This window comes from Taeniopygia guttata, chromosome 5, assembly GCF_048771995.1.
Source record: "Taeniopygia guttata chromosome 5, bTaeGut7.mat, whole genome shotgun sequence".
NCBI lineage: Eukaryota > Metazoa > Chordata > Aves > Passeriformes > Estrildidae > Taeniopygia > Taeniopygia guttata.
Genome location: NC_133030.1, coordinates 37,916,972 through 37,942,381, shown reverse-complemented (window position 1 = coordinate 37,942,381; position 25,410 = coordinate 37,916,972). Strand labels below are relative to the sequence as shown.

General features: G+C 38.3%; 1 protein-coding gene across 2 annotated transcripts in view; it reads right to left on the bottom strand.

Moving 5' to 3' along the window:
* Positions 1-25,410, bottom strand: part of G2E3 (G2/M-phase specific E3 ubiquitin protein ligase) — a 136,503-nt gene that overhangs the window by 12,193 nt on the left and 98,900 nt on the right. Inside the window, exons 1-6 of one of the 2 annotated variants that reach the window (XM_012574038.5) lie at positions 9,486-9,629; positions 6,688-6,746; positions 5,216-5,313; positions 3,196-3,297; positions 1,806-1,930; positions 573-738 (exon numbers count right to left, since the gene is read on the bottom strand). In XM_012574038.5, coding sequence (XP_012429492.4) covers positions 573-738; positions 1,806-1,930; positions 3,196-3,297; positions 5,216-5,313; positions 6,688-6,727 — 531 coding nt within the window. In that variant the 5' untranslated portion in view covers positions 6,728-6,746; positions 9,486-9,629. Of the gene's footprint in view, positions 1-572; positions 739-1,805; positions 1,931-3,195; positions 3,298-5,215; positions 5,314-6,687; positions 6,747-9,485; positions 9,630-25,410 lie in introns of those variants that run through there. The other variant, XM_072930187.1, reaches the window with a different exon arrangement.

The following is a 25,410-nucleotide window of genomic DNA, read 5'->3' as shown; positions in this document are numbered from 1 at the left end:
ATATTCAGACACATTACATTCATAGATGCTGTCCTGACATGGGTAATTTAAGATGGTATCAATCATGATGTGACTTGACATTAAAGCAAATGGCAAGGATTTTCTCTTCCTTTAAAGGAAAGAGCTCACATGCTAGAATGAGGTTCATAAATGAAAGCACCATCCTCTTCAGTCAACTTCTCCAAATCCAGCATAAATTTACAAAAAGAATGCTGTAATTTTTTCTGGTCCTGGATTTAGCCAAAGAGAACTGATCGATAAATTACATTTTCAGATTCTGCACATAATGACTTGCAAGAAGCTTGTTGAAATTCAGTTCCTGAAAGTACCAAAGACATGAAGTATATATCATACATGCAGAAACATGGAGGGGCCACAGGGGGAGAAAAATTAATAGCATTAAAACCTCAAAATCATTTTATGTTCATAATGCAATTTTAGCACTGTTCTTCAAACACAGTATACTTCATATGTACTACCTACACTTAACAGTAAGCAATTGTTCCATCATTTTAAAACAGAAATGTGATCTCCATGGATGCAGAAAGACTGAAAGGGAGAACCTGTATTACCTGCAAGCATTCTCGGTGAAACCAAGCATTTTTACAGCAAGGACTTTTCAATACAGCAAACACTGGAAGATGTTCAACCAAATCCAGGCATATTGTGCACTGTGAAGCTCCTGTATGTTCTTTATCCATAAACTCTTGGACTGGTCTATGTTCCCAACAGTAAGATCTAAAATGAGTAATTTATGGTTCCGTTAACAAAACAACATTTTAAGAACCTTCTTCATAAAATTTGAAGACCGCAAAATTAATTAATTAATCAATTTCTCATGAGTAAGTGCTATGCAACAAGCTAAAAATGCAGACATACTGGTTTTGGCTAGGCTAGAGTTAAATTTCTTAATAGTAGCTTGTATGGTGATTTGAATTTGTAAAGAAATCAGTGTTGATAACACAGTGATGTTTAGCTAAAACATCTGAGCAGATCTTGAACGGAGTCCAGATCTTTTCTGTTTCTCAACCCTCCCCACCACTGAGCAAGCTAGGGACACACAAGGAACTGGGAGGTGACAACTGGGATGGCTAATTCCTACTGACCTAAGGGATATTCCATACCATGACATCCAGGAAATGCAGCTCTAGAACAAACCTTTCTGAAAATGCCTCATCCTTACACATACTTGAGATAATTCAAGTTGTTTTGTATTAAGTGCCTGCCAGACTTCAAGCTATCCACCCTACAAACTCAACTCACAACAAGGATAATGCACGCAAGATTATTGACTACAGCCAAGATGCCAGACAGATGACAGTAAAAGAAAACATTTTTTTGACTTTTGATATTAAGCCATTTCCCCTGCAGTCCATCTCTAATAAACTTGGAAACACAGCAAAATGGCAGATACTGTGTTTTGACTGCTGAGAGATACGGGTAGCCAAATCTCTGCCACTTCAACAAAGGCACAGGAGACAGGCAAACAAACCCAAATCGACCATTATGCCGTTTATTTCAGAGTTCAGAATTTACTGCTCAATTTTATAAACAACTTAACTACTTGTATAAGCATAAAGTCATGTACTTAAAAGTGTTGAGAATTGAGTTTATAAATATTAGGTACACAATCTAACTGTTTGACTTTCATGTCTTCCACAAATCAGCTATTTGTTTCCTAGATAATCTGATGTCATTTGCAACTATCAGCCTATCCAATAACAAGCCATGAAAGAAACCCATGTCACCTCCTGTATAAATATAATAAATTGAAAATGGAAAAACAACAAAGCCCCAAAACTCACCTGAAGTCTTCCATAAACTGGAAAATGCATTGCCTTTGTAACCCACAAGGAAAATGATAACTTCGTTTGCATTTAGGAGTTACACATCCAATTGAAGCTCCCTTTTTCTTACAGATATTACATTTCTAGAAATAATTTGTTTTGGAAACAGAATATTAACATTTTAAATACAAGTAAAATTACAGGAATAAGTTACAAAAAGCATAAGAATAGTAGCTAGTAGGTTAAAACTGCAGCAAGACTAATGTGATTTAGCTCTGTTACAAAGAGTAAACATATGCAATTATTTCCCAAACTTTACGTATTGGTTTATATGCATACTGTTTTGTAACATGTAAGATAACATACAAGTTATTTTACCATTACCTACAGCTTATATAGCTATAATAGGCATACACATATATATATTTATATATAGGCATCTATAAATTATTTACTCTTAGCTTCAAGCTCAGCACAATGTCATGAGATATTATGAAAGTTTAATTCACTCTTATTTATCTGCAACTTACCCAAGGAATAACAATAGTTGCAAACTCTAGAGGCCCAGGGAAGCTGACTTCAGTTGTGGGGTGAATTGTAATGGAGCATCCAGGCCACACTGTGATCTCAAATATTAACCAGGCCTCAGCTTGAACCAACTGCACTGGACTAAGCCTCTCTTGAGGCTCACCACTGTCGCCAGGAACTAACAGGTATCTAATGAACTCCTGTTTTATAACAAACTTCTTTTTCTTGCCTGAATAACAACCCAAGTGGAATAGTTTATTTGTTACTGAAAATTCAGAGAAAGTTACCAACTCAAATTGCAGTCAGGATGGAAAATTACTGTCACTAAAGCCCATTCTTCTTGTGACTCTATAAACAGTGGTCCAAAGTGAAACCCTTGGAGCTCGACTCCCAGAAGACAAGGGGCTAATGTGCATGTCTCAAACACTGATAACCACATGGCTCTGGAGCCAACCAGGGACTGCTGGCAGTAACACAGAAGAACTGTTGGTGGTAACCAAGGGCTACTGGTATGGACACACCATGAGAAAGAACAAGCTTTGACCAGAGCAGAGGGCAAGAAATATACCTTTGGGGTGAAGAAACCTATCCCCAGAAAGGAACTCCCAACAAAGCCCAGGCCAAGTGTGAAAATGACTAATAAAACTTTCTGACCTTTAGTGGACCCTCTGACTTTTGTCACTCCTGTCCAATGAGCAAAAATCTTAGGTGCTTTCTTCTCCTTAAGGGTGAATCATTACAATTCCTACAGGGATTTTTTTTCCTTGTGGCTTCCACAAATCCACAAATATACTTGTTACTTAAATGTAAAATGCAGGTACTAAGAGCACTTAAAGGTTGCCTTTTTCCCCTTGTAAGACCCCAAAGACACATTTCTTACCAGTTTTGCAGCTCTTTTTACTTCTTTTCTAATATCTGTGATTAAAAATCCATTTACACCTTCATCTTCTTCACCCCTCTGCCAAATGCCACTTGACATCAACTACAAAAACAAATTAAGTACTTTAAAATCTCCACCTAACCAAAAGATTTAAAATTACATATACTGTGCTTGTCAAGAGAGAAGTTTAGTCTAAGAAAGCTCACATGGAAACATTTTAATGATTAAAAATCTGATACACAACACATTTTTGTCTGGCATGACAATAACCAGGAAAATGAAAATAAGTACTTCATAACATCAGAGTATTGTATAATACTGCAGGGCCAAGGTAGTGTATTTGTCTTCCTTTTTGAAGTATACAGACTATTCAGATAATTGTCAATTACTTTCAGCATATAAATCTTCAGAGGAAGTAAAATTAAATTAGCTTAGTTAATATGAATGACAATTGTGCTGTGACGATAATGAAGCACAGTAGGAAGTAACTGTACTGAAGTGTCACCTAAGAGGAAAAGTAATTCGCATTAGAGGAGATTTAAATAAACACAGAATCAAGTAACTAGGCAAATCAGAAGAGCCTGAAGATAATTTAAAGTTAGGCAGCTACATTACAATCTTCAAATAACTGAAGAGTTTCACAACTTGATGCTGTTTATATTCTTTACAGTCTCATTGTATAATTTCAATATAGTACCATTTAAACTAGTTTTATCAATATTTTATTCAACTAAATGTAAGATTACATACCCAAACCAATTAAATATATTTTTCCAACTGTGAGACATTTGGTAAAGAGTAATTAAACTGTCACTCATGTGCCTCTTCGTAGAACTCTTTTCTTATATAACATACACTACATTAAAGTAAAATCACAGCACTTTGCTAATTTTTAATAGAAGTAGAGACAAAAAAAATAAGATATTGCAATGAGCTTTTTGCAGTTAAAATATCCGAGTCCTAAAGCTCAGTACTGCACTCATGCCTTTTCCTACCTGTTCATCAGGATAGGATTTTTTCTTATCATTTGATAGGGCCTTATATAGAAGACAAAATTACCACTAACATGGTATAATGGCCTCTATTTTCTTACAACTGCTTAAAATTTATTTTACAACAATTTTTTCTATCTTTATGTAAGTTCAGAAAACCTCCACTTTCTTTAGTTTTCAATGGATTCAGCATCCAAACTATTAAACCATCTACAATCAACGCTTTAAAGAACTTGTTGAGAAAACATACCCCCTATATTACTTCTGATACTTGACACCCATTTTAAAACTGGGGACAACAATTCAAATTATATTTATTAACAAACAAAAGACTTTTTTCTTGTAAAGTAGTAATGTTATTCTGAAGACCTGCAAAAATTTAGAGTTTGAGAGGAAGCTGAAGCATACCTTTAAGAATATGAATCTTGGATAATGTCAAGAGCGAAAACAAAAGCTGCAGGTTATATCCATAGCTTTGGTTAAATTATACACTTCTGCTAATTAGTGAAACAATACCAATATGATCAACAGGGTATAACTTAACTGAAAATCAGGACTTAAGTGTTAACAATATTCTGTGTAATGTCAGAGAATAGCTCACAGCCAGCAAGAAATATTGTGAAATGGAAAAAAGCCTTTTCTGTACTTTCCACACTGGGTGGAATTTTCACATTTCAAATTTTGAAACTGCACTTTTATTATAGGCGGCAATATGCAAGTGCAAACTGTTCCTTTTGTCTTAACATGTACCTTTACTGCTATTTGCTATGATAGGTTAGGAGAATTAATTAATTCCTTTAAATGGACCACGAACAGAAGTTAGCTTTGAATAAAGGCTTGTTGAGATTTACTTATTTCATCTGCTGCACCTGGCAAGTACAAGCTTTCAAGATTATGAGTTAAAGCTCCCATTTCAAACTTTATAACAAAATTGTTACAATGACAGGACAGGTTATGAGTATAAAATACTAGTTGCACTTTATTTTCAGTTAAAACAGAAAACTCCAAGATCAATACCATACACTTACCAAACAATAATAATGAACAGTGAGATTGTATTCCACATAGGTCCTTTTTTCTCCATACTTTTCAGGGCAGTCATCTGTCCGTCCACAGAGAACACAGACTAAAATATAAATGTAGAATCATGTTTATAAACACAGTGAGTGTACTGGATTAATATGCATCAGCTACAGAGCAGTAGCTTTCACCTCTTTTAATGTATCTTCAAGTAGATTACTGGATAAAGGACAGTAGATATCCCTTTCCTTAATGCGGAATTTTATAACAGATGCAGAAGAATGTACTACTTGTTCCTCCTCTATTTACTAGAAAGAAAATACTTCACCAGCCTGCTGATTCAGGAGTGGTCTATTAGCCAAGCTAAATTCACAAGCAGGCTGTGCTCCCAATTGAAATATTCTCCCAAAACACCCAAAGAGAATTATCAAATAGCCAACAATGTTGAGGCGCATGTGAAATGTCATCTAGTTGCTATCACAGCTTCTAAAAACATTTAATAATTTGAGACAACACTACATTTAACTAAAACCTTGAGGATTTCCCACTTACTAAAGTTTCTAGCCCACTATCATAGATCCATGGACTTTTAATAGCTTCCCTTTAATTCCCAGTAGGTGTATAAAATACATTTACAACATTTTAAGATTTAGAACAGTCACAGTAGTAACAATAGGGTTACTGTGTCAGCCTACCAAAGCACTGAATGGTACATCTCAAACACAGCTCTGCATGATTTGGCTGCTAAATTCACAAGGTTACTTTCTTTAAACATCTGCAGAAAACACTATTTTAAAACAGCCTAATTACAGCAAACAAACCCAAAGAAGTTTTTAAGTTATTTCTTTTGCATTTCCTGAGACAAGTGGTGGTTCCAACACAATTTCACAGAATGGTTAAGGTTGGAAGTGACCTCTGGAGATCATGTGGTCTAACCCCCTGCAAGACAGGGCCACCTACAGCAGGTGACACAGGTCCTTGTGCAGATGGGTTTTGGATGTCTCCAAAGGTGAGCCCATGATCTCTCTGGGCAGCCTGCTCCAGTGCTCTGCCACCCTCAAAGTAAAGAAGCTCTTCCTCATGTTGAGGGGGAAGCTCTTGTGTTTTAGTTCGTGACCATTGCTCCTCATCCTGTCACTGGGCACCACTGAAGAGTCTGGCACCACCCTCTTGGCACCTGCCTCTGAGATATTTATATGTGTTAATGAGAATCCCTCTCAGTCTTCTCTTCTCCAGACTAAACAGGTCCAGCTCCCACAGCTTCTCCTCAAGAGAGAGATGCTCCATTCCCCAAATAACCTCTTTTGGCCTCTGTAGAACCCTCTCAGAACTTCTTTCTTTCTTGTACTGAAGAGCCTCAAACTGGACACAGTAATTTGATTATTGGAAACTCACACGCTCTTTGAGCACAAATAAAACAAGTTATGACTAGGATTATATATGCAGATTAGGTATTTGAAATTATTTGATAAAAACTTACTTTTTGTGCTTTGAACATCAAAATTATTCGTTTTACTCATCCTGAGTTCTTCTGGCTGTCTGTCATGCAAAAGAAACAAAGCATTAAATACATCCAGTGCATTAATGAACATTATGTACCTCTTTTATGTTTATTTAAAACTGCATAAAAAAGGCCATAAACTCCATAAACCAAGTGGGATTATGATAAAAGAATATAATAATTCAACTGTTATTGTGAGAGACAGGGGTTCAGAAAGCAGGATGTAATTGTCCAGAAAAAAAATCATAGACCATGAGAGATATAGCAACTTTTACCTATTTCCCCAAACCAACAAACAATATATTTTATTTTCAGAAGACAAAGTCCAATGCAATAGCTAGTTATCTACAAACTTAATTGTACAGAAGAGTGCTTACTTATTTTAAGCAACAGAAATAATGGTTCATAGATAACCTAGGAAGCAGCTCTGACTTCTGGTCAAATAAAGATTGTACTAATAACAAAGAACTTGAAAACAGAAAATAACTGGGTAGTGATGTGACTATGAATATTTGGAGAAAATGCAGGATCCTGGCCAAATCAGAGAAATCCTGATCCACAAAAAAGCCAAAAGAAAAAAAAATTCCACAAACTAAAAAGGTGAGGAATCCAAAACTGGGACATGCATACAAGGGAATTTACACCATGTAAGACAATGTATTTTACATTCTGAAGTAGAAAGCAATTTATTTAGAAACAAACACTAATCTAACTTGCATTTCTTTCAAACATCACATGAGCTACCCTTTACTGTGTACCACACCATGCATCCTACCCTAGACCACCTTGGAAAAAAAAAAACAACGAACCCAAACCAAATAATCTCTAGTTTCTTCACCACAGCACCAAAAAGTTTATTCTTTCTCAGAACCCTTCTAGGAACACATCTGTAGATCTTTGACTTGCCTTCCCTTAGGAAGCTGAAGAAAACATTACTGAAGTTCTGCAAGCCAGGAATCACAAGTGATGGCCTGCATCTCCAGGCTGGAACTCAGGTGGGCAGACAACTCCTTCTTGCAGGCTGAAGCGAACAGGGAAGCAGCCAGTAACAAATCCAAGGTTCAAATCAGAAGCCTGACAGCCTGCCAACTATCTGTGGTCCAGTATTTCCAGTTTTGATGACTACCAGATATCAGCTTCAGGAACAAATTTTAGGCTAATTCAAACAATTGCAAATAAGGCAATTTTACTGGACATTGAGAAAGAAAAACAGAGGGAGGCAGAAGTCTCAGGCACAAGGCAAGTGCCCTATACAACTGAGAACTGGAGTAGTCACACTAAGGACCTTGGCCACAAAATGGAAAACAAAGCCAAAAGCACCACCATTAAATTAGAAGAAAACGTTCCTAAAGAGACACACCAGCTTAAATAAGTCACTTCTTATTTCCCAGAAACACACTTTCCTTTTTCTAAATAAAGAGGAATAACTATCCTAATCAGGTACAGAGGGAGCAAATGACCCAGAGCTCACACACATTCCCTTTCTTAAGAATTTCCCCAGGATGGTCACTGTCAGTTTCACCGTTCTCACGCTCCTGCGGCAGTACAATGAAAAACTGCCTACGCAGGCCACATAAGTTTTTTTTTTTTGTTTTGTTTTTTTTAAAGTCTTATAGGTGGACAAATCACATATGTGGCTGGAAACAAGAAAATCACCTTCCCACCCTTCCTTGGCTCCAGCAAAATAGAAAGAAAAAGACAACGTCACACCATCCCCAATTCCCTCTACTTTTCTCAAATTCTTTCAGGCAAGTGAACCCAAAATTCTAATTTACAAGTTAAAAGATACGCAGATCAACCATTGAGGCCTCCTCCTCTGGGGCTTTTCACAGGAACAAAGCAATGCAATTCCGCATCTGTCTGTTTGCAAGGCAGGAAGAACCGCATTATCGCCCACTGTCTAGAACACCGGTGTAATTAAAATGTATCTACTTTGCCTAATCAAGCTAGAAAAGTTCTCAGAGTGGGTGTTTAGCTTTTGCTACATTCTGTAATTTTTAACTCAAGGCGTTTCAAGAGTCTTTTAACTAGAGATTGAAAAAGAAAAAAACAACGCCAGCCCCAAGAAGCACGGTGTCAGGCGCACGTTTTCCTCAGGACAGGAACAAAGGAAGTCTCCCGAAGCTATCTGTGCACCCTGAATTTCCACACAGCGGGACCTCCGCGGTCACTCCCCGGAGCCGCGTCCCGACAAAGTCCCGTCCCTCGGCATCCAGCCCCGGGCGGGCGCGGCAGCGCTCCCGGCACGTCCCGAGGAGCCGAGGATGGGGCTCAGGCGGCCGCGCTGCCCCCGCGCCGCGCAGGGCTCAGCCGCCAGCCCCGCCCGGCGCAGGGGCCGCGGCAGGTCCGGTGCGGGACCACGGCCGGTCCGGTGCGGGACCACGGCCGGTCCGGTGCGGGACCACGGCCGCTCCGGTGCGGGACCACGGCCGCTCCGGTGCGGGACCACGGCCCGTCCGGTGCGGGACCACGGCCCGTCCGGTGCGGGACCACGGCCCGTCCGGTGCGGGACCACGGCCGGTCCGGTGCGGGACCACGGCCGGTCCGGTGCGGTATCCCGCCCGCCCGCTTCCCCCCGTGCCGCACTCCGCGTCCACAGCCAGTGCGGAGGAGAGCGGGAGCACGGCTGGTTAGCTACTCCCGGAGCTCCTGCCGTTCCCCAGAGCACGGGCTGAGAGGCTGCCGCGCCTCGCTCCCCGCACGCCGCAAGCAGGGCCTCCCGCCTCCGTGCCCCGGCAGCCCCACAACCGGGCCGGAGCCCCGCGGGCGGCACTCACCGCTCGGACCGGAGCGAGCCGGGCCGCGCCGCGCCAACCGACGGCCGATTCAAACCCCAACATCCGCCCCCTGCCGGAAGCGCGGCCCGCCCCGCCCAGCGCCCTCCGGCCCCGGAACCGCGGCGGCAGCTCCGCCAGCCTCCTGTGGAGGGTTTACCCAGGAAATAGTAACTCGCGCGTTTTGTAAAAAATCCACTTCTCTTTTTTTTTTTTTTTAATTTAATTTTATTTTATTTTATTTCTGTCTTCTGCAGCTTACTCTGAAGGGGCCTAAATTGTCACCATGTCAGGCCGTGCTGACCCTTTTTCCCCCACAGCTGCAATGAAATGGAATTTCTCAATGAAGTTCTGTATCTGATGTTTGTGCTGGTGTTTTTCCATTGGAATGCCATTGGTAGTGCACAGTGTTACAAGGGAGGTCTTTGTAACGCCTGTGGGATTTGGCGAGTGTCGCTGCAGTCTCGAGGTCCCTGCGGTGGGAATGCTGAGTGGTGTCAGCCCAACACCCACGCCCTGCTCCACACCTTTATTCCCCCGGTAACAAAGGTGTGGCTGTTGGGCCCGGCGTCTCTGCAGATCCCCAAGCTAGAGCCCAGGTCGCTTGTCCTGGCTGGAAGTGCTCTAGCTGCACGCAGAGACGGAACAGAGAGCTTATCTGGAATCTGGGCAGGAGTGGTGACTTGCAGCTTGATTTCACACAACTGGCCCCTTTGTCCCGCTGCCTCTCTATTTTCCTGTGCCTGTTCACCTATAATGTACCTCCATCACACCCGTTCCCCTAAACATCCTTTTGCACCTAAAATACCCTATAATGGCTTTGCTCTTTCCTGACGAGTATGTGATCATCTTCCTTCCTCATCAGTTAGGAAGTTCCAGTTTAATCTCCATGGGAGGGAATGTTTCCTTCAATGGCCTGTCAGAGTGGTCTTTGCCACAGTCTGGGTACCTCCCGCGTTTGTGTATCCGGGGCTTACCTACTTCTGTGTTTTGGCCAAGTCTTGCATTGTTAAACACATGTTAATCCTTACAGTCTGTGCTTCTGAAAAGAAAAGAAGGAAGTCTGTGGATATGAAGCAGGGTGAAAGGTAGAGAAAGACAATTATAGGTAATTATTTTCTTCCTTAAAAAAAAAATTAACTTATTTTGTTGATTTTTCTAAATGTACCACAGTATGGTGGGTGGCCCATTTTATCCAATAACCAATGACCGACCTGCTATCCAGGATAGAGTCCATTCTTTCATGGATTCAAATGCACATTTTCACGAAGTTTAGGGTGTTGTTCCTGTCTGTACCCTGTCTGGCTCGCTGACTATTCTAATATATATATATATATATATATATATATATATCAGGAATTGCCACACTGCCAATGGAAATTATAAGCTTATTGTTAAAAATAGGCTAGAAACTGTTGTAAAATAATTGATAATTGTTAAGCATGTACTGTTAGTTTGGTTGTTATATTGTAAAGGGGTTAAAAGGGTAGTTATAAGAAATACGGTACTCAACGTACCATATTACACCTAAGTAAAGTGTATCACCCCCCAGCGAAACGTGCCAGCCTGGACGGAACTGTAATGGGCCAATCAAGCATTAAACCTTCATGCAAATGAAAGGATCTAAACAGGAGCCAATCCAAAGGGACAAAAAATAGGATAAAAAGGGCATCTGACCCGCTGCAGCATCCTCGACAGGAGCTGCCCCTTGCTTTAGGCCTTCCTTTGTATTATAATAAATGCTGGAATCACTTTTAGTACCGGGAGTGTGGTCCCATGTTTAACATTTATGTTGTTTTTTGCCTATCCCAGTCTGCCACATTCTGGATATATCTGTCTCAAGTAACAGTGTACCGAATAAAGAATATTATTATGCTACCTCCATCTTTTGTAATATATAGCACTATTTCTGGTATATACTACAGAATATATTTGATATATTTGTAGCAAATATAGCTATAAATTGGAAATATTCTGTATTTGGAATACAGCAAATTGTATGTATGTATGTATGTATGATTCCAAATACATATTTGTATTTGAAATCATACATACATACATACATACAATGTATGATGATTGTATGTATGATTCCAAATACAGAATAATTCATTTTGGTTCAGGTGTTAAATTTTGTTAGAGTTATGAAAGTTATTATAGTTATTGTTATGCGTAGTAAACATAATTCACGCCACTCCTTGTATGAAATATATAATATTGAATACTTGTTGGATTATGCTCGTTTGTACTAGCCATCCCCACCGCATGCGAGACCGGGTGTATATTAGAAACTGATTTACAAGTAAGAGGCTGCGGCTCGCCAGGAGATGGGCCGTGTCTGGAGAGATACGGGGACCCCAGGCGCTGACCATCGAGTGAACGACCCGGGATGGATATCATGGAAATCCTCGGACAGATATATGTAAATGCAGGGTTCCTGTAAATTTCATCACGGAATTCAACAACTCCGGACACTAATTGTTATCCCTCTTCACCAAAAAGAAAATCTTATGAACATATGGACTCTGAATAAAAGAAAAGACTGATTGCTGAAATCTTGGCTTCAGGTGGAATTTTCCCTATAAAAACCGCTTGTGCCAGGATGGAGGTGTGTGGGCATAGGGGAAAACCTCTGCTGAGGCTGACTCCTTGTTGCACACCCAGGGTCGATCCCCGGGCTCGGCACTGTGGTTTGTTTTTTTTTTTTTTTCTTCCATGGCTGGTTAGATAGAATTTGACCGCTAATAAAACTATTTTTATTTTTAATTTGGCTGAATAAATTTTCATTTATAACATTATTATTGTTATTATTGTCATTATTCTCAGTCAGAAATCAGCTAGTCCTACCATAAGGGAGAAAGACCTCTAAAACAAGTATTAACATTTGAATGTACCTGAGAATTCTCCTTTTTTTTTTTTTTTTTTTAATTTAATGAGACAGCCTCAAACATTTTTCTATATTTATGTAAAACTCTGACAAGCAGTGCATCCTGTAAACATTTGAAATATGGTAAACTTTCCAAAATATGAAATATGGTAAACTCCAAACCACATATGGAGATGCTTAGTAGTCATGTCATAGCTTATGAAGTTTTTAGGACATACACATGATGGCCGCATGTTACACTTGATTTACACGGTTATATAATAATAAAATTAACATAATAACTAAAAAAGTCCTTATTCTTTAATCGTTTTTGAAAGAAAGATGTCCAGATTACTTTAAAATTTATATACATTTTTTTAAAATCATGGACTTTTCTCTTCTGAAGCTGACAAAGCACTTTAAAATTATCTTTCTGTGTGTGATGACCAGCTATAGTTTATATAAATCTGTTTTTTTACATGATAGTTTGTTGAGATTTTTAAGTTCAGTTAAAAAATGTAAAAAGTTTTTCCTGTTTCATCCTGTAAGTGTCAGAAAAACTTCCATTTCTCCTGGTTCAAATGATCGGACTCTAGACTATAGATGTGAATGTGCTGTTTTACTTCAATAGTTTATGTTGTTTATTTAAATATGAGCTAATACTTGCTTTGCAGAAAGTATTTTGTAGAATAGATTTTTGGTAATGCTGATTAAATACTTTTGATTCAGAAACTTATAAAATATTCCAAAAGAAAATTGCATCCATTTTTGCACAGTAAGTAGCTTTAGGGAAAATAGTTGGGAAAATGTTTTGAAATTTTACTGCCACTTAGTTCTCTGAATGTTGATGCCTTCCAGTGTTTCTTAAACCTATAAAATAGGTTAATATTTCTGGAGATGTTTGTTTGAGAATACAAATATTTAACATAATTTGTGAGATAAGTAGCCTTCTCTATGAAATTCCTAATCCACCTCAGGATATAAAGGTAAAGTAGAATAGAAAATATTTTCTTTGAGCATTTATATAAATATTTATTTTAAAGGTGGACAGGGGTTGTTCCTTCAAGGGCTGGTATTTTCTTTTTAATTTATTGTGGAAATCTTACAGGTTTTATAAATAACCAGAAGTGAGCAAAATTAGGTGAAATCTGCTGAACAAAAGTTTTTTCAGTTGGATAGACTGTAGCCAGCTAATTTGTCCAGTAATAATTAAACAAGAATGGAGCAAAACAGTTTACCTTAAGCACTCCAAGAAAACTCAGATGAGGGAGCAGTCAGTGGACAGAGAAATCAAACAAAATTCAAGCATTGAAATAATTTAAAAGTGCATGTTAGATGATATTTTTTTTAAATTGGAAGGTTTCTGTCTGCTCTCAGCACATTACTTCTGCCAAAAGCTTATGGACAGCCTTACTTAAGAGGTGATTAATGTAGTTTTTCTTTCTTAATTGTCTGGGGCTTATGCTGCTCTTCACTTAAAAGGTCAAAAAGAGACGTAGATTTTGGAAAGCATGGAAGCATTTGGAAACATACCTCTGATTTGTTATTGAGGGCTGACCATCATTCAGAGGTGTCTCTAAATTCCTTTCACCTAATATCCAGTCAATCACATTTTCTTTTCCTTTCATAATGATGCCCTGAATATCATTTGCAATTTCTTACAAATACAAGAACAAATCTGAAAAGGAATCTGCCTTTACAAAAATGAGTTGCTGGATTTTTTTAAACACTTGTTTTTTTAAGACATTTGTGTTTAACTGTGACAATCAAGATGCTAATTTTGCCTTCTTAGGCAATGGTGAATCATCCTTCCGTGCACCCTGCAAACATTTTCTTTTCATCAGACCCAGACAATACAGAAATACAGTCCACTCCACGTGAAACCACTGGTGTACCCTGAGGGTGTAATTGTCCTGTGCAGCACAAATACCTTTGAATTACATATGAATGAAGATCCCAGCTCCAAGAGTGTCTCTTTGCAACTTTGTTGATTTGTAACAATTAATCTCTTTTAAAAGATTTATATGCTAATATAGGAATTTCACTACAAAAGCTTAGTCCTGGAGTCTGACAAAAGCAGAAGAAAAATGGTAATGGCCTCAATGATTGCTCTGCTGATGTATTTTGCTTCAGTATGTGTGGGGTTTTTGAGGCAGGTTGTGGGGGCTGGGGGTGGCTACAGGGGTGGCTTCTGTGAGAAGCTGTCAGAAGTTTCCCCATGTCCTGCAGAGCCAATGCCAGGTGGCTCCAGGATGGACCTGCTGCTGGCCACAGCGAGTCCATCAGCAATGGCAGTAATGCCTCTGTAATAAGATATTTGAGAAGGAAAAAAGCTATTGTGCAGATGTAACACATCTCTGCGGCCAAAGAAAAGCCGAGTGAGAAAATGTGAGTGGAACAACTCAGCAGACACTGAGGTCAGTGGAGAAGGTGTGACAGGAGGTGCTTCAGCTTCCAGAGCTGAGATTCCTCTGCAGCCCATGGTGAAAACTACAGTGAGTCAGGCTGTGCTCCTGCAGTCCATGGAGGACCACAGGAATGCAGAGATCCTCCTTCAGCCCATGGAAGAGACCCAGCCTGGAGCAGGTGGATGCCCAAGAGAAGACAGTGAATCCTTTGGAAGCCTGCACTTCAGCAGGCTGGCAGGGATCTGCAAAGCTGTGGAGGGAGTGTTGCCAGTTTTAGGAGCTCTTCAAACACAGGCCCAGTCTAGTTTAGAAAGCAGACATTGTTTATTCTGTGCAGGGTGCAAGGTGGAGGTTTCCACAAATCAAGCACATCAGCTATCAAAACTTTTTACTGTTTATATATTTTACCAAACAAAGGTATTAATGTTTATTGCCTATAAATTAAATGGTTATCTTATTAATTAATGTTCTGTCTTCTATTGGTTAATGATTCTGTTGCCTTCTCATGCTAATTATTCCGCATACTCAGTCTCTCTTGAGTCAGTGAATTTCCCGGGTTGGTGGTCTGTGAGTTGGTGGCTGCAGATTTCCCCCTGCCGGAATTACATTTTACTCAGTTGGAGCTGATTCAGCACAGTTGCTGAGTTGGTTTTATTAGTTTCTTCCTTGTCTTGGATGTTCTGCCAAATGTCCTTGTGGCCCATAAATTATGCTTTCTTTGTGGTTTACCCTTCTTCCCAAGTTTTGTTTAACCTCCCTTTAGGTGTGAGATCCTTAGATCCTGTCAAGCCCTAAACCTTAACAAGGTGGATAAGTAATTTGCCTTTCTAACACCTGGACATCACTTAGAGCTTGCTTGTTGGCAGCTATCTGTTTCACAGATTAAATCTTTGTTGTTGATTAGGCTTGAAAGTATTCAAAGATCAAACATCAAAGAACATCCTTTCTTAAGAAAATTTTTACCTTTTCCACCTTTTGCAAGAATAGGGCAGGACCCTATTTCATAACCCCTTCTCATTCCCTGTAACTCTCTGGGCAGATTGTTAAGTTTTCTTGTGACTCTTAAGATGTCAGAATCAAGAGGAGCCCACGCTGGAACAGCTTTCCTGTTAGGGCATGTGACCTTGTGGGGGATCCATGCTGGAGCAGACTGTTCTTGAAGGAGTGCACCCCGTGGGAGGAACCCCACGTTGGAGCAGTTCGTGAAGAACTGCTGTGGGAAGGACTCATACTGGAGAAGTTTGTGGAGAACTGTGTCCCGTGGGAGGAACCTCATGCTGGAGCAGGGGAAGGACTCCTCTCCTGAAACCCCTATTCCTGCCTTCCTGGGCCATGGCAGGGAGTATGAGATGGGGATGAGATAGAACCCAGAGCAAGAAGGGAGGGCAGGGGGCAAAACGTTTTTAAGATTTGTTTTATTCTCATTATCCTTCTCTGCTCTGATTTATAATAAATTCAGTTAATATCCCCAAGTCAAGTCTGTTTTGCCTGTGATGGTGTTTGGTGAGTGATCTTGCCCTATCCTTATCTCAACTCATGGGCCTTTTATTAAATTTTTTTTCCTTCCCCTGTCCTGTTGCAAAGGGGAGTAGTGGGTACCTGGCATGCACAAGTAAAAAGCAGGAAGGCATCAGGGAGGTCACAATACCTACCTTTTGATGCCAAATTTAAGAGTTCTGGGAGGGAAAGACCTATGCACTGCTCTTATGAAATTCATGCATAGATGTAAGGAAAATACCAGATGAAGTAAAAACAGCCAAGGAAGCATCATTTGCTGGTGACAAATGAGTCTGAGTCCTGATTTTTGTATTTGTTACCAATGATTACTTTAGTATTTACAAAGAAAGGAAATTTGATCATAAATCTTCTCTACTTCTCAAGGGCTGAGATGAGGTTAAATTCTCAGCTCTGAAATGGCTAGACAACCTGAAATCTTGATGGTTTTAATGATGATGATATATTCTGCACCTGACTTAGGCTGTGGTGCACTTAACATAAGTGTTCTGTGTTTATTTTACTTTCCTCTAAGAATTCTTCCTCTTGAGGAAGACCTGTTTTGGAGAACAGAAATAATTTAGATTGAGATGTTGTCTCATAAGTGTTAGTCATTGTAGAAATTTAGAGCTGAAATTCACTACCACAATCCATGATTATCTAGACTTCTCACATTCTGCAAATTGCTCAGGTTCTGAAAATTAGCTAGACAAAAGATTAAAAATAGCAGGTGATTACTTAATTCCTGGAATACATTCTTTTATTGAATGACTATCGAGGGAAAACAGCCTTTATTCTTTTAAAAAGTACAAACAGTTACAAATAAATAATTTTATTATAAAATTGTTTATTTTTAAACTAGAGGCATGGAAAATTATTCCTATTAAAAAGTCTGCTCAGACATTTTTCTTTTCTCTAAGGTATGATTGTAATAGGAGAAGAAGGTTCTAATATGCAGCTACAAGACCACAGTATCAGAACTGTGCACTGGGATCATCTCTATGGTATAATTTAAAAGGGAAATAGAAAAGTGCCAGTACCTGCAACTGATATTTTTAATACAATAATTATGTTACTTACAACTCTGCTGCATCATTTACAATGAAAAATACAGTTACTGTATTTGTTTAAAGTACTGCATTTATTTTGTTGATCTACATCTTATTTATGGATACCGAAATATTAATCAGGTGCTGTAGAAGATGTAATATATTCTAACTGAAAAATCTTTTAGGCTGCAATTAGCTCTTATTAAGATCTGAAGTCACCCTGTATCTCCATTACTTGAAAATTTGAAAAGAAGAATTTTTCCTCTAATTTTCTTTTTTTTTTGAATCATATGTCAGAGATAACCATTCTATGAAATTCCAGCATTTTTAAAGTGACTAGCTATGGAGTCACTCTCAATTGTCTAGGGAATTATTGAAAGATGCTCTGTTCATCCATAGTTGTTGATAAGGACAGCATTCTACTTTATCCTGGAAATAGCGTACTGAGCACTGAACATAATGGCTTGGGAGAACAAATGTTAGTAGTTAAGAATTTCTTCAAACCAGTGATTTTTCACTAGAACTCTTGTCAAAGAGAAGATGAGTTTGAGTGGGATGGGGTTTAGCTGTAGAAATTCTGTGAATCAACTGTGGTTGACTAAAACCAGCAGAGGGAAAGTAAGCTTCTTTATTGACATGTACTATTTATACTGTTTTTAGGAGAGCGCTGTGTTTGCCAAGTTTACTTCCTCAAAATAATCTTTGGATAATTTCACCAGTGAATGGTTTCAACATTCATATTTTAGCTCTGAAAGCCCATTTCACTATAGTGTTAATGCCTTGCTCTGCGTCATAGGTCTTTTGGCTGTGCGGACTGTGACTGACAAGGTACTGTTATTCAGCTCAGGCTAGAGCTGAACTCCAATCATACTGATTGTGGAATTAAGTTTATTCCTATCAGTAGTTGATATTTTCCTCACAGCTGTGGACCAGTTCAAAATCTATTGATAGCTTTCCAAATTATTAATTGGGAAGAGTGTTATGTATTTGACTTTACATAGACTAGAACAGTGACACATTTTTTTTTTCCCCTGTCGTGGAAACTCTGGAGATGAATACTGTCTCCTTTCTGAGGTCCACTCTATTGCTTCAATTTACAAGTATTGCTGTAAAAACAGGAATAAAAATTAACTTTCTTGATGTCCACATTCCCCCAAAGCCCCAACACTTCACAATGTGAAAATCACTTTTCTCTATAGTTCCTTAGATTCTGATCATTATGGACTTTTCTTTCAATGACCCTGAATAAACATGTGGCTTTCCACATCTCAGACTTCTCTATCAGACTTATATTTTAGTAGTTATATAAACAAGATTATCCAAAATTACTTCATTTGGGTTAAATGCTTTTAAAAATTTTTGAAAAATTACAGTTTTAGAAATGTTTTTTAAAAATTGCCGTTATTGCCCTGGAGACTTTATCTGTTGTATGGTTCTGTTTGTTTGTTTGTTTGTTTGTTTGTTTTGTGTGTGTGTGTGTGTGGGGGCTTTATTTTAATTTTCTGGAATAAGGTAGATCATCAGGGCATTGCAGTGTAGATTTCTTCATGCTATGCTGCCACTTTGATTAAATTGTACATTGTGAGGGCTGAGTAAGCAGGACATGTTCTGAGGTCTGATTCTTTATATTGTCTCAGCAGCCTGCAAACATTACTTGTAATGGCTAAGGTGGTGGCAATGATATTCCTCCCTCCTCTAAGTTATGAAAAGGAAAAATATGATTTCATTTAATTCCTTTTTATTTCATTCAGAGTACCAGCCACCAGTAGTCTACTGGTAATCTGAGGCAAAGATATCCAAGGAGGAAAATTGCCTGTCATCCTTGTTCTCTGAGGGACAGCCTTGTGGCTGGGGAAGCTGAGACTCTTGTCCATGTTCTGCCACTGGCCAAAATTGTCTGATTTCCCTCCATCTCAGCTTCTTAAACTATAGTGTATGAAAAATGATGTGACTCTCTTTGCAGAATATTTTGAGCACTGTTCTTGCAAGAGATGTGGGCTGATTTTCTTGATTGTTGTTTGCTGTTGTTGTTTCTTGACTTGTAACAAATTAAAATGAAGGTTTGAAATTGATTTCTCTACTGAAACTGTTGTAAGTGAAAAATTACAGAAAATTACCACTAGATGGAGTCAATGATTTTCTAAATTATTCTTCATAGCTCAAGATAATAGAGTTGCAAAATTATTATGATCACTGAGTTAAGTGGAATATGATAATTTAAGTAGCTCACCTGTATCCTGTTATAATTGCATTATCTACTCTTTGAACTTTACAATTCTATGATTTTTCACTTCATGTAAATAGATTTTTTTACAATTTGATGCTGAATAACAATATCTTAATAGAATTTTTTATCAGTTTTACAACATCCTCTGTCAGTGCTCACTTTCCCCATCCATGTCTCTAACTTGTTCTGATGATTCTTCTCAATCCTGTCATTTCACAGGGTAAGTTCAATTCTAGTGGTTTCATCCTTTTTATTAATTAGAAATTGATAAGTAGGGTGAATTGCCAGACATAATTTTTAGCTCATGTTTAAATAAAAAGACTGTTACACATTGTTCTGAAAAACAGCTGGGGTGTCATCAACAATAATGAAATGCCAGTTGTTAAGAGTAATCTGTGCTAAATTTACAAGCACAAAGATTATTCTCTTTGGACCTGCAAACTTCACCTTAGACAAGGATTATTGCAATATTTTTTCATAATGCATTACTTAGTACAGTCTAGCTTCCTTATCTGAAGAGAGCTAGCCAGTCAAAAATGTCATTCACTTTTATTCTGTAAAATAAAACTTGTTTTCACTAAAGAATTCTCCAGATGTTCCAGCTTACTTCCAATGGGACATTACTAATGTGTTATCTATGAAATTGTGCAGGATACACTACCATTCTCAACTTCATTTTCTGACATTTGTGTCCTGCAGTCAGACTCATTGTGGTTGTCTTTTGTACAAAATGAAAAATAGAGGTAATATTTCCCTTCAATATTTGGCTACTAGTAACAGGAAGATTTTTAGTAATTTGTTGAGGAAACAACTTAATTTCTTGGAAAACAAATACACAACAGTACTTAATAGAAACTCTTTCAGCTCCTAGTGCATATGGTCACTAGTTCAGAACTCTTTTACCAGCACTGAATCTTATCTAATACAGCTCTTACCTTATTTTGTTTCCTCTGATAATAGCAAGGAAAAAAAGTAATATGAATAAAAATTTCCATTAAAAATAATATTTATGTTCCTAGGCAAACTAGTTAATGCCTTCAGTGTATTATTTTTACCCAACTTCCAAGAATTTTAATTAATAAATAAAATTAATAATATTAACTAATAAAGAAAAAATTAATGATACTAAAAATAGAAGATAAAAATTTTGGATATATATAATACATAGTGAGAACCCTACACAAACAGAAAGGTATGTGTTATTTAAATACTATAGGAAAAACAATGAGAAAAATATGATTTTAAAATCTATTCCTTGCTGTAAAAAAAAAAATCAAAATTTTAAGTTTTAAAGAAAGCAGATAGTTTACATATTTAAAAAAAATTATCCTCATCATAAAGTGAAAACAAATTAAGAGATTTATATGAATCCCTTACTTGCTTGCTTTTCAGCATCTTGAATTGAACTGATGAGGAAGAAAACCAGACTTTTTTATTCCAAACCTGTGCTTTGTTATATTTCTAGAATCTGACACAGACAGTCATATTCAAACCTATCTATAGGTAGCTTTTTCTATTCATGTTGCTGAAAGCAGGACTGAGAATTGATCTAAATGCTGCTAATTATTTTTCATAGAATCATAGAATATCCTCAGTGGAAATGGACCTACAAGGATCATTGAGTCCAACTCCTGGCCCTGCACAGGACAGCCCCAACACCACATTCCTGGGAGCACTGTTCAAACTCTTCCTGAGCTCTGCCAGGCTGGTGCTGTGACCACTTTCTTCCCTGGGGAGCCTCTTCCAGTACCCAGCCACCTTCTGGGTGAAGAACCTTTCCCTAATATCCAACCTAAACCTCTTCTGACACAGCTTCAGGCCATTCCCTCGTGTCCTGTCACTGTCACCCAGAGAAGAGATCAGTGCCTGCCCCTGCTCTTGCTCTCAGAGGAAGCTGTAACTGCAATGAGGTCTCTCCTGAGTCTCTTTTCTCCAGGCTGAACAGACCAAGTGACCTCAGCTACTCCTCATACCACTTTCTCTCCAGGTCCTTCATTAGCTCTGTTGCCCTCCTTTGGACAATTTCTAACCGCTTTGCATCCTTCTTATTTTGCAGCACCCAGACCTGTCCCCAGCACTCGAGGTGAGGCTGCCCTAGCTCAGAGCAGAGGGGACAATTCCCTCCCTTGGCAGCTGATGATGCTGTGCCTGATGCACCTAGGACAGGGTTGGCCCTCCTGGCTGCCAGGGCACTCAGATTTATTTTTGGTTAAGCACAATTATTTTGCAGACTAAATTAATGCTCTCTTAATCAACTACTGCCACAGGGCTATAGGCTTAAAAATATAAAGTACAATTTCTTTCATACAATGTAGAAAAGACTTTAATAGTTTGTGGTATCTTTTCAAGATATCTAAACAAGTAAATGGGTTTATAAAAATGTGTTGAATAAAGGTCACACACTAACAAATTAAATGGAATATACCATATATGCCTAATTTTGTGAAGTTTACAAAGGTTATTTTTAAACCATATGTAGGCTCAGAGTCATCTATATTGTGCATTTGATGATATAGTCATCTCTTGGAATAATCATTATCCAATCAATTACAGAACGATTCTGTATGGTTTTGACGTGTTTGTTTTACGCATTCATAGCTGTTATCAAGAACTTTAATGGCTTACTAACCCCCACTTGTGAATAAAGCTTTTTCTTTTGTAAAGGTGGCAGGATGTGGCAGACTGGCAGAATAGAAGCAGTAAAAGTTTTTACACCTCCTCTTGTCAGTATGAATGATTCACTAGTCATGGTAGGCTCTATGCTCTATATCAATACAATTAAATAATCAGTACCTGTAAGTTAAATCACTTCTCACACCCACTAGTAAAAATATGACAATAAAGCTATTCCCACTATAGTTTTTTCTCTTTTCATTGAAAGTACTTGCATATAGTTTAGAGACTAGCTCTACAAGACATAAAAAGATACCTAAAACTTCTTCTCTGTAGCTAATAAACTAAACAGAAGAAAAGATACATTTCTGTAGAAGTGCAGTATGTAATTTTTACAGGGACAAGACAGTGAGAGATGGTAAAGTATCTTTTGTTTATTTAATTGTAGGTCCTGTAAATGTCATTAGGATTCTAGACAAGTGGTATTTTGGACTTGAGAATCAACTGTGTGATGCAGTAATTATAAAATGAACAGATAAAATATTTTTTTTTAAAAGTGAAGTATTGGTTTAAAACTTAAACTTGTTCAGTAGGAGGAAGGTGCTTATTTTTTCTATAAGTTGCCATGCTAAATCTTTTAACAGCCTGGATTGAGTCTTGACAGCTCAAAATCTCTGCTGAATCCATATAAAACCTGTGATCCCTATATTAGATTTCCTTTAGAAACACAGGGAGCAGTGGAAGTTTTTTATCTAAAATGAAGTTGTTACCAATGTAACAACTATAAAGTAAAAAATAACCATGATTAATAAGAGTTAGTGTCTCTGAAGTTGTGACTTTCTCGAACTACTCTCAGCTATATTCAGGCACCATGAGAAATCCAGCTCACTTTTTAATTTTTAATTTAAAATTAAATTAAAAGTTAGGCTTTTAAATTTTATTTTAACAATGCCTTAAAGAAATAGTGAGAAAACAATAAGGTTAATCTCTAGGGTTTATTTTCTACAAAGATTCATGCTCTAGTGGTGGCTCTATCTCGCAAACCTTGGGCTGTCTATAGGTAAAAGATAAGTCTTTCCTTTTGTTGTGTTTGAGTAATGAGTACCTAAATAATGTAGTTGAGCCCTTTTGGCATCATTGGTGCTGGTTTATGAAATAAAGTATTTTCAGGGAAACCCTTACATAGGAAATTTAGATTTTCAATCTAGAGAGATCGTACAACTCAGTATCAGTATTTTGATGCAGCATGTGTCATTCAACATACACAAAAGCGTATGATATGTATTATACCTTGCCTTTTGGTATCTAATATTGTAATTTTGATGAAGGGAGGATAGTGAAAGCTTTGAAGTGATGCAACTGGCCATAAGTGAGCAAAGGCTCGAAGACAAAGAATTTCATGATATCTTTTCATAGTAATGTTTCGTTTCATCTTGTAAACTCATATATAACCCCATCACTCTGGAACTTTTTAGTATGAAAAAATATTGAAAATCTTCTTTAGGGAAAATATTAATTTTTGGCTTTTCAGACATTCTGTCCATTTGACAGGTTTAGACTGAGTATAAATAGCTAATTAAAAGGCAGATGAGTTTCTTTCTCATTTTGCAGTTTCTTGAGCAGGGAAAGTATTATATGAAGAAGTTACGGAACAGAGCAACAAAATTCTGAGGAATACATCTTGACGGACTCATTTTGTTGGCTTGCAGTGAAATGACTGCAGACTTCATGTACTAAAATCTGAAAATAAAGATAATTTGGCATTTATCCATGAAACCTAAGAAAGTTACCTTTATTTTATAGTATAATGCAATGTCATCTTCGAGTGCACAATATGTCTTCACTATGATAGAGTCAGATAGTGTTTGGGACAGATAGTGTTGTTAATGTTGTTGATACATTATAGGATGCACTTGGTTGCAGGAAGCTTTTATTTTTGGATGGACATACAGAGCAAAACCAAAATTTTGTGCTAATATTAAAACTAGCACTTTTATTACAGAGTTCATAGCTAATCTTAAGTGAATAGGGCAGAGTTAACATATCTGATAGATTACTGCTGGAGGATATCTGCAGAGTAGACAGATAGTGCAGCATAGGTTACACCAAGACTGCAAAGAGCCCCTACTGCCCTGCTCCCTCACATTTTCTGAAGCACATTTCTGTTGTGTCTTTTAGTGAAATACAGGAATCAACCAGCCTGCATCCATGATGCTTTCTGAGACTCTTCTAGAGACCAAGCCTTTCACACATATGCTGTAGGTCTTCAACATACCCTGAGTTCTTCCTAAGCTTGTCAGGTCCTGTGAAATACCGTGCAAATGCAGGAATGCTCAAGTGGCCTTTGTTCCTCTATAAATGGATGTATGGTATTGTTCTGTAGTAGAGTTCAGTGGAGGAATGGTGGAAAGGATCAGAGAAGAGGAGAATGCTAAGAATTTTTGTTCATGTTTATCCCAAAAAATACCTGGAGGTATTTCAGATTTCAGAGATGTCTCAGCTGAGTTTATCAGCTGTGCTTCCAGACGGGCATATGGAGATTCACAGGTGCTTGATCTTATCTGCTGTGACTGACCATGCAAATTGGGTAAGCAGACTCATGACCAAGTGAGGGATGGCCTGGAGTGCCACAGAGAAGGCTGATGTATGACTTTTTCTTTTCTTGGGTTTTTTTTTTTTTTTTTTTTTTTTTTGTGTCTCTGTGTGTGTGTGTGTGTAGAAAAGTGTTTTTCCCAAAACTGATACTGTTGGTAGGCTACCCTTTGACACCCACTGCGAGAAGTGAGGAAAAAGAAATCTGCCCAGTTTGTCAGCTATTACCTCGCAAAATGGTTTCACAGATACAAATCATACTTGAAATAAGTTCAATTAACCATGACTAACGAAGTCTGTGTGGATGGGTAGGTTATAGATATGAGAGATTGTTAAAACAGGTTATGTGGGAATGCTGGCAAAATGTTCTGGAGCGGCAGCTCCAGAGGGCTGGGGCAGGGGACAGAGGCTGTGGGAGGTGTGGTGGCAGCTGTATTCTGAGCCATTCAGGCCATGCATAGGCAAGTGTGGCAGGCTTGCCTGCAGTCCTGAGCATACATTGCTCTTTGGTTTGTGACAATACTGAGCTCCCCTGGCAGGTATGTTACAGCTGTGACGGCACAGCTGGGCCAGGGCACCAATCCTGAAAACATGGAAGATAATGGACTGTAAGTGGTGAATTTTGTGAGTGCTGGGTAAGTGGCAGTCAGTATTTGTTTTCTTTACATAGGTAGATGTC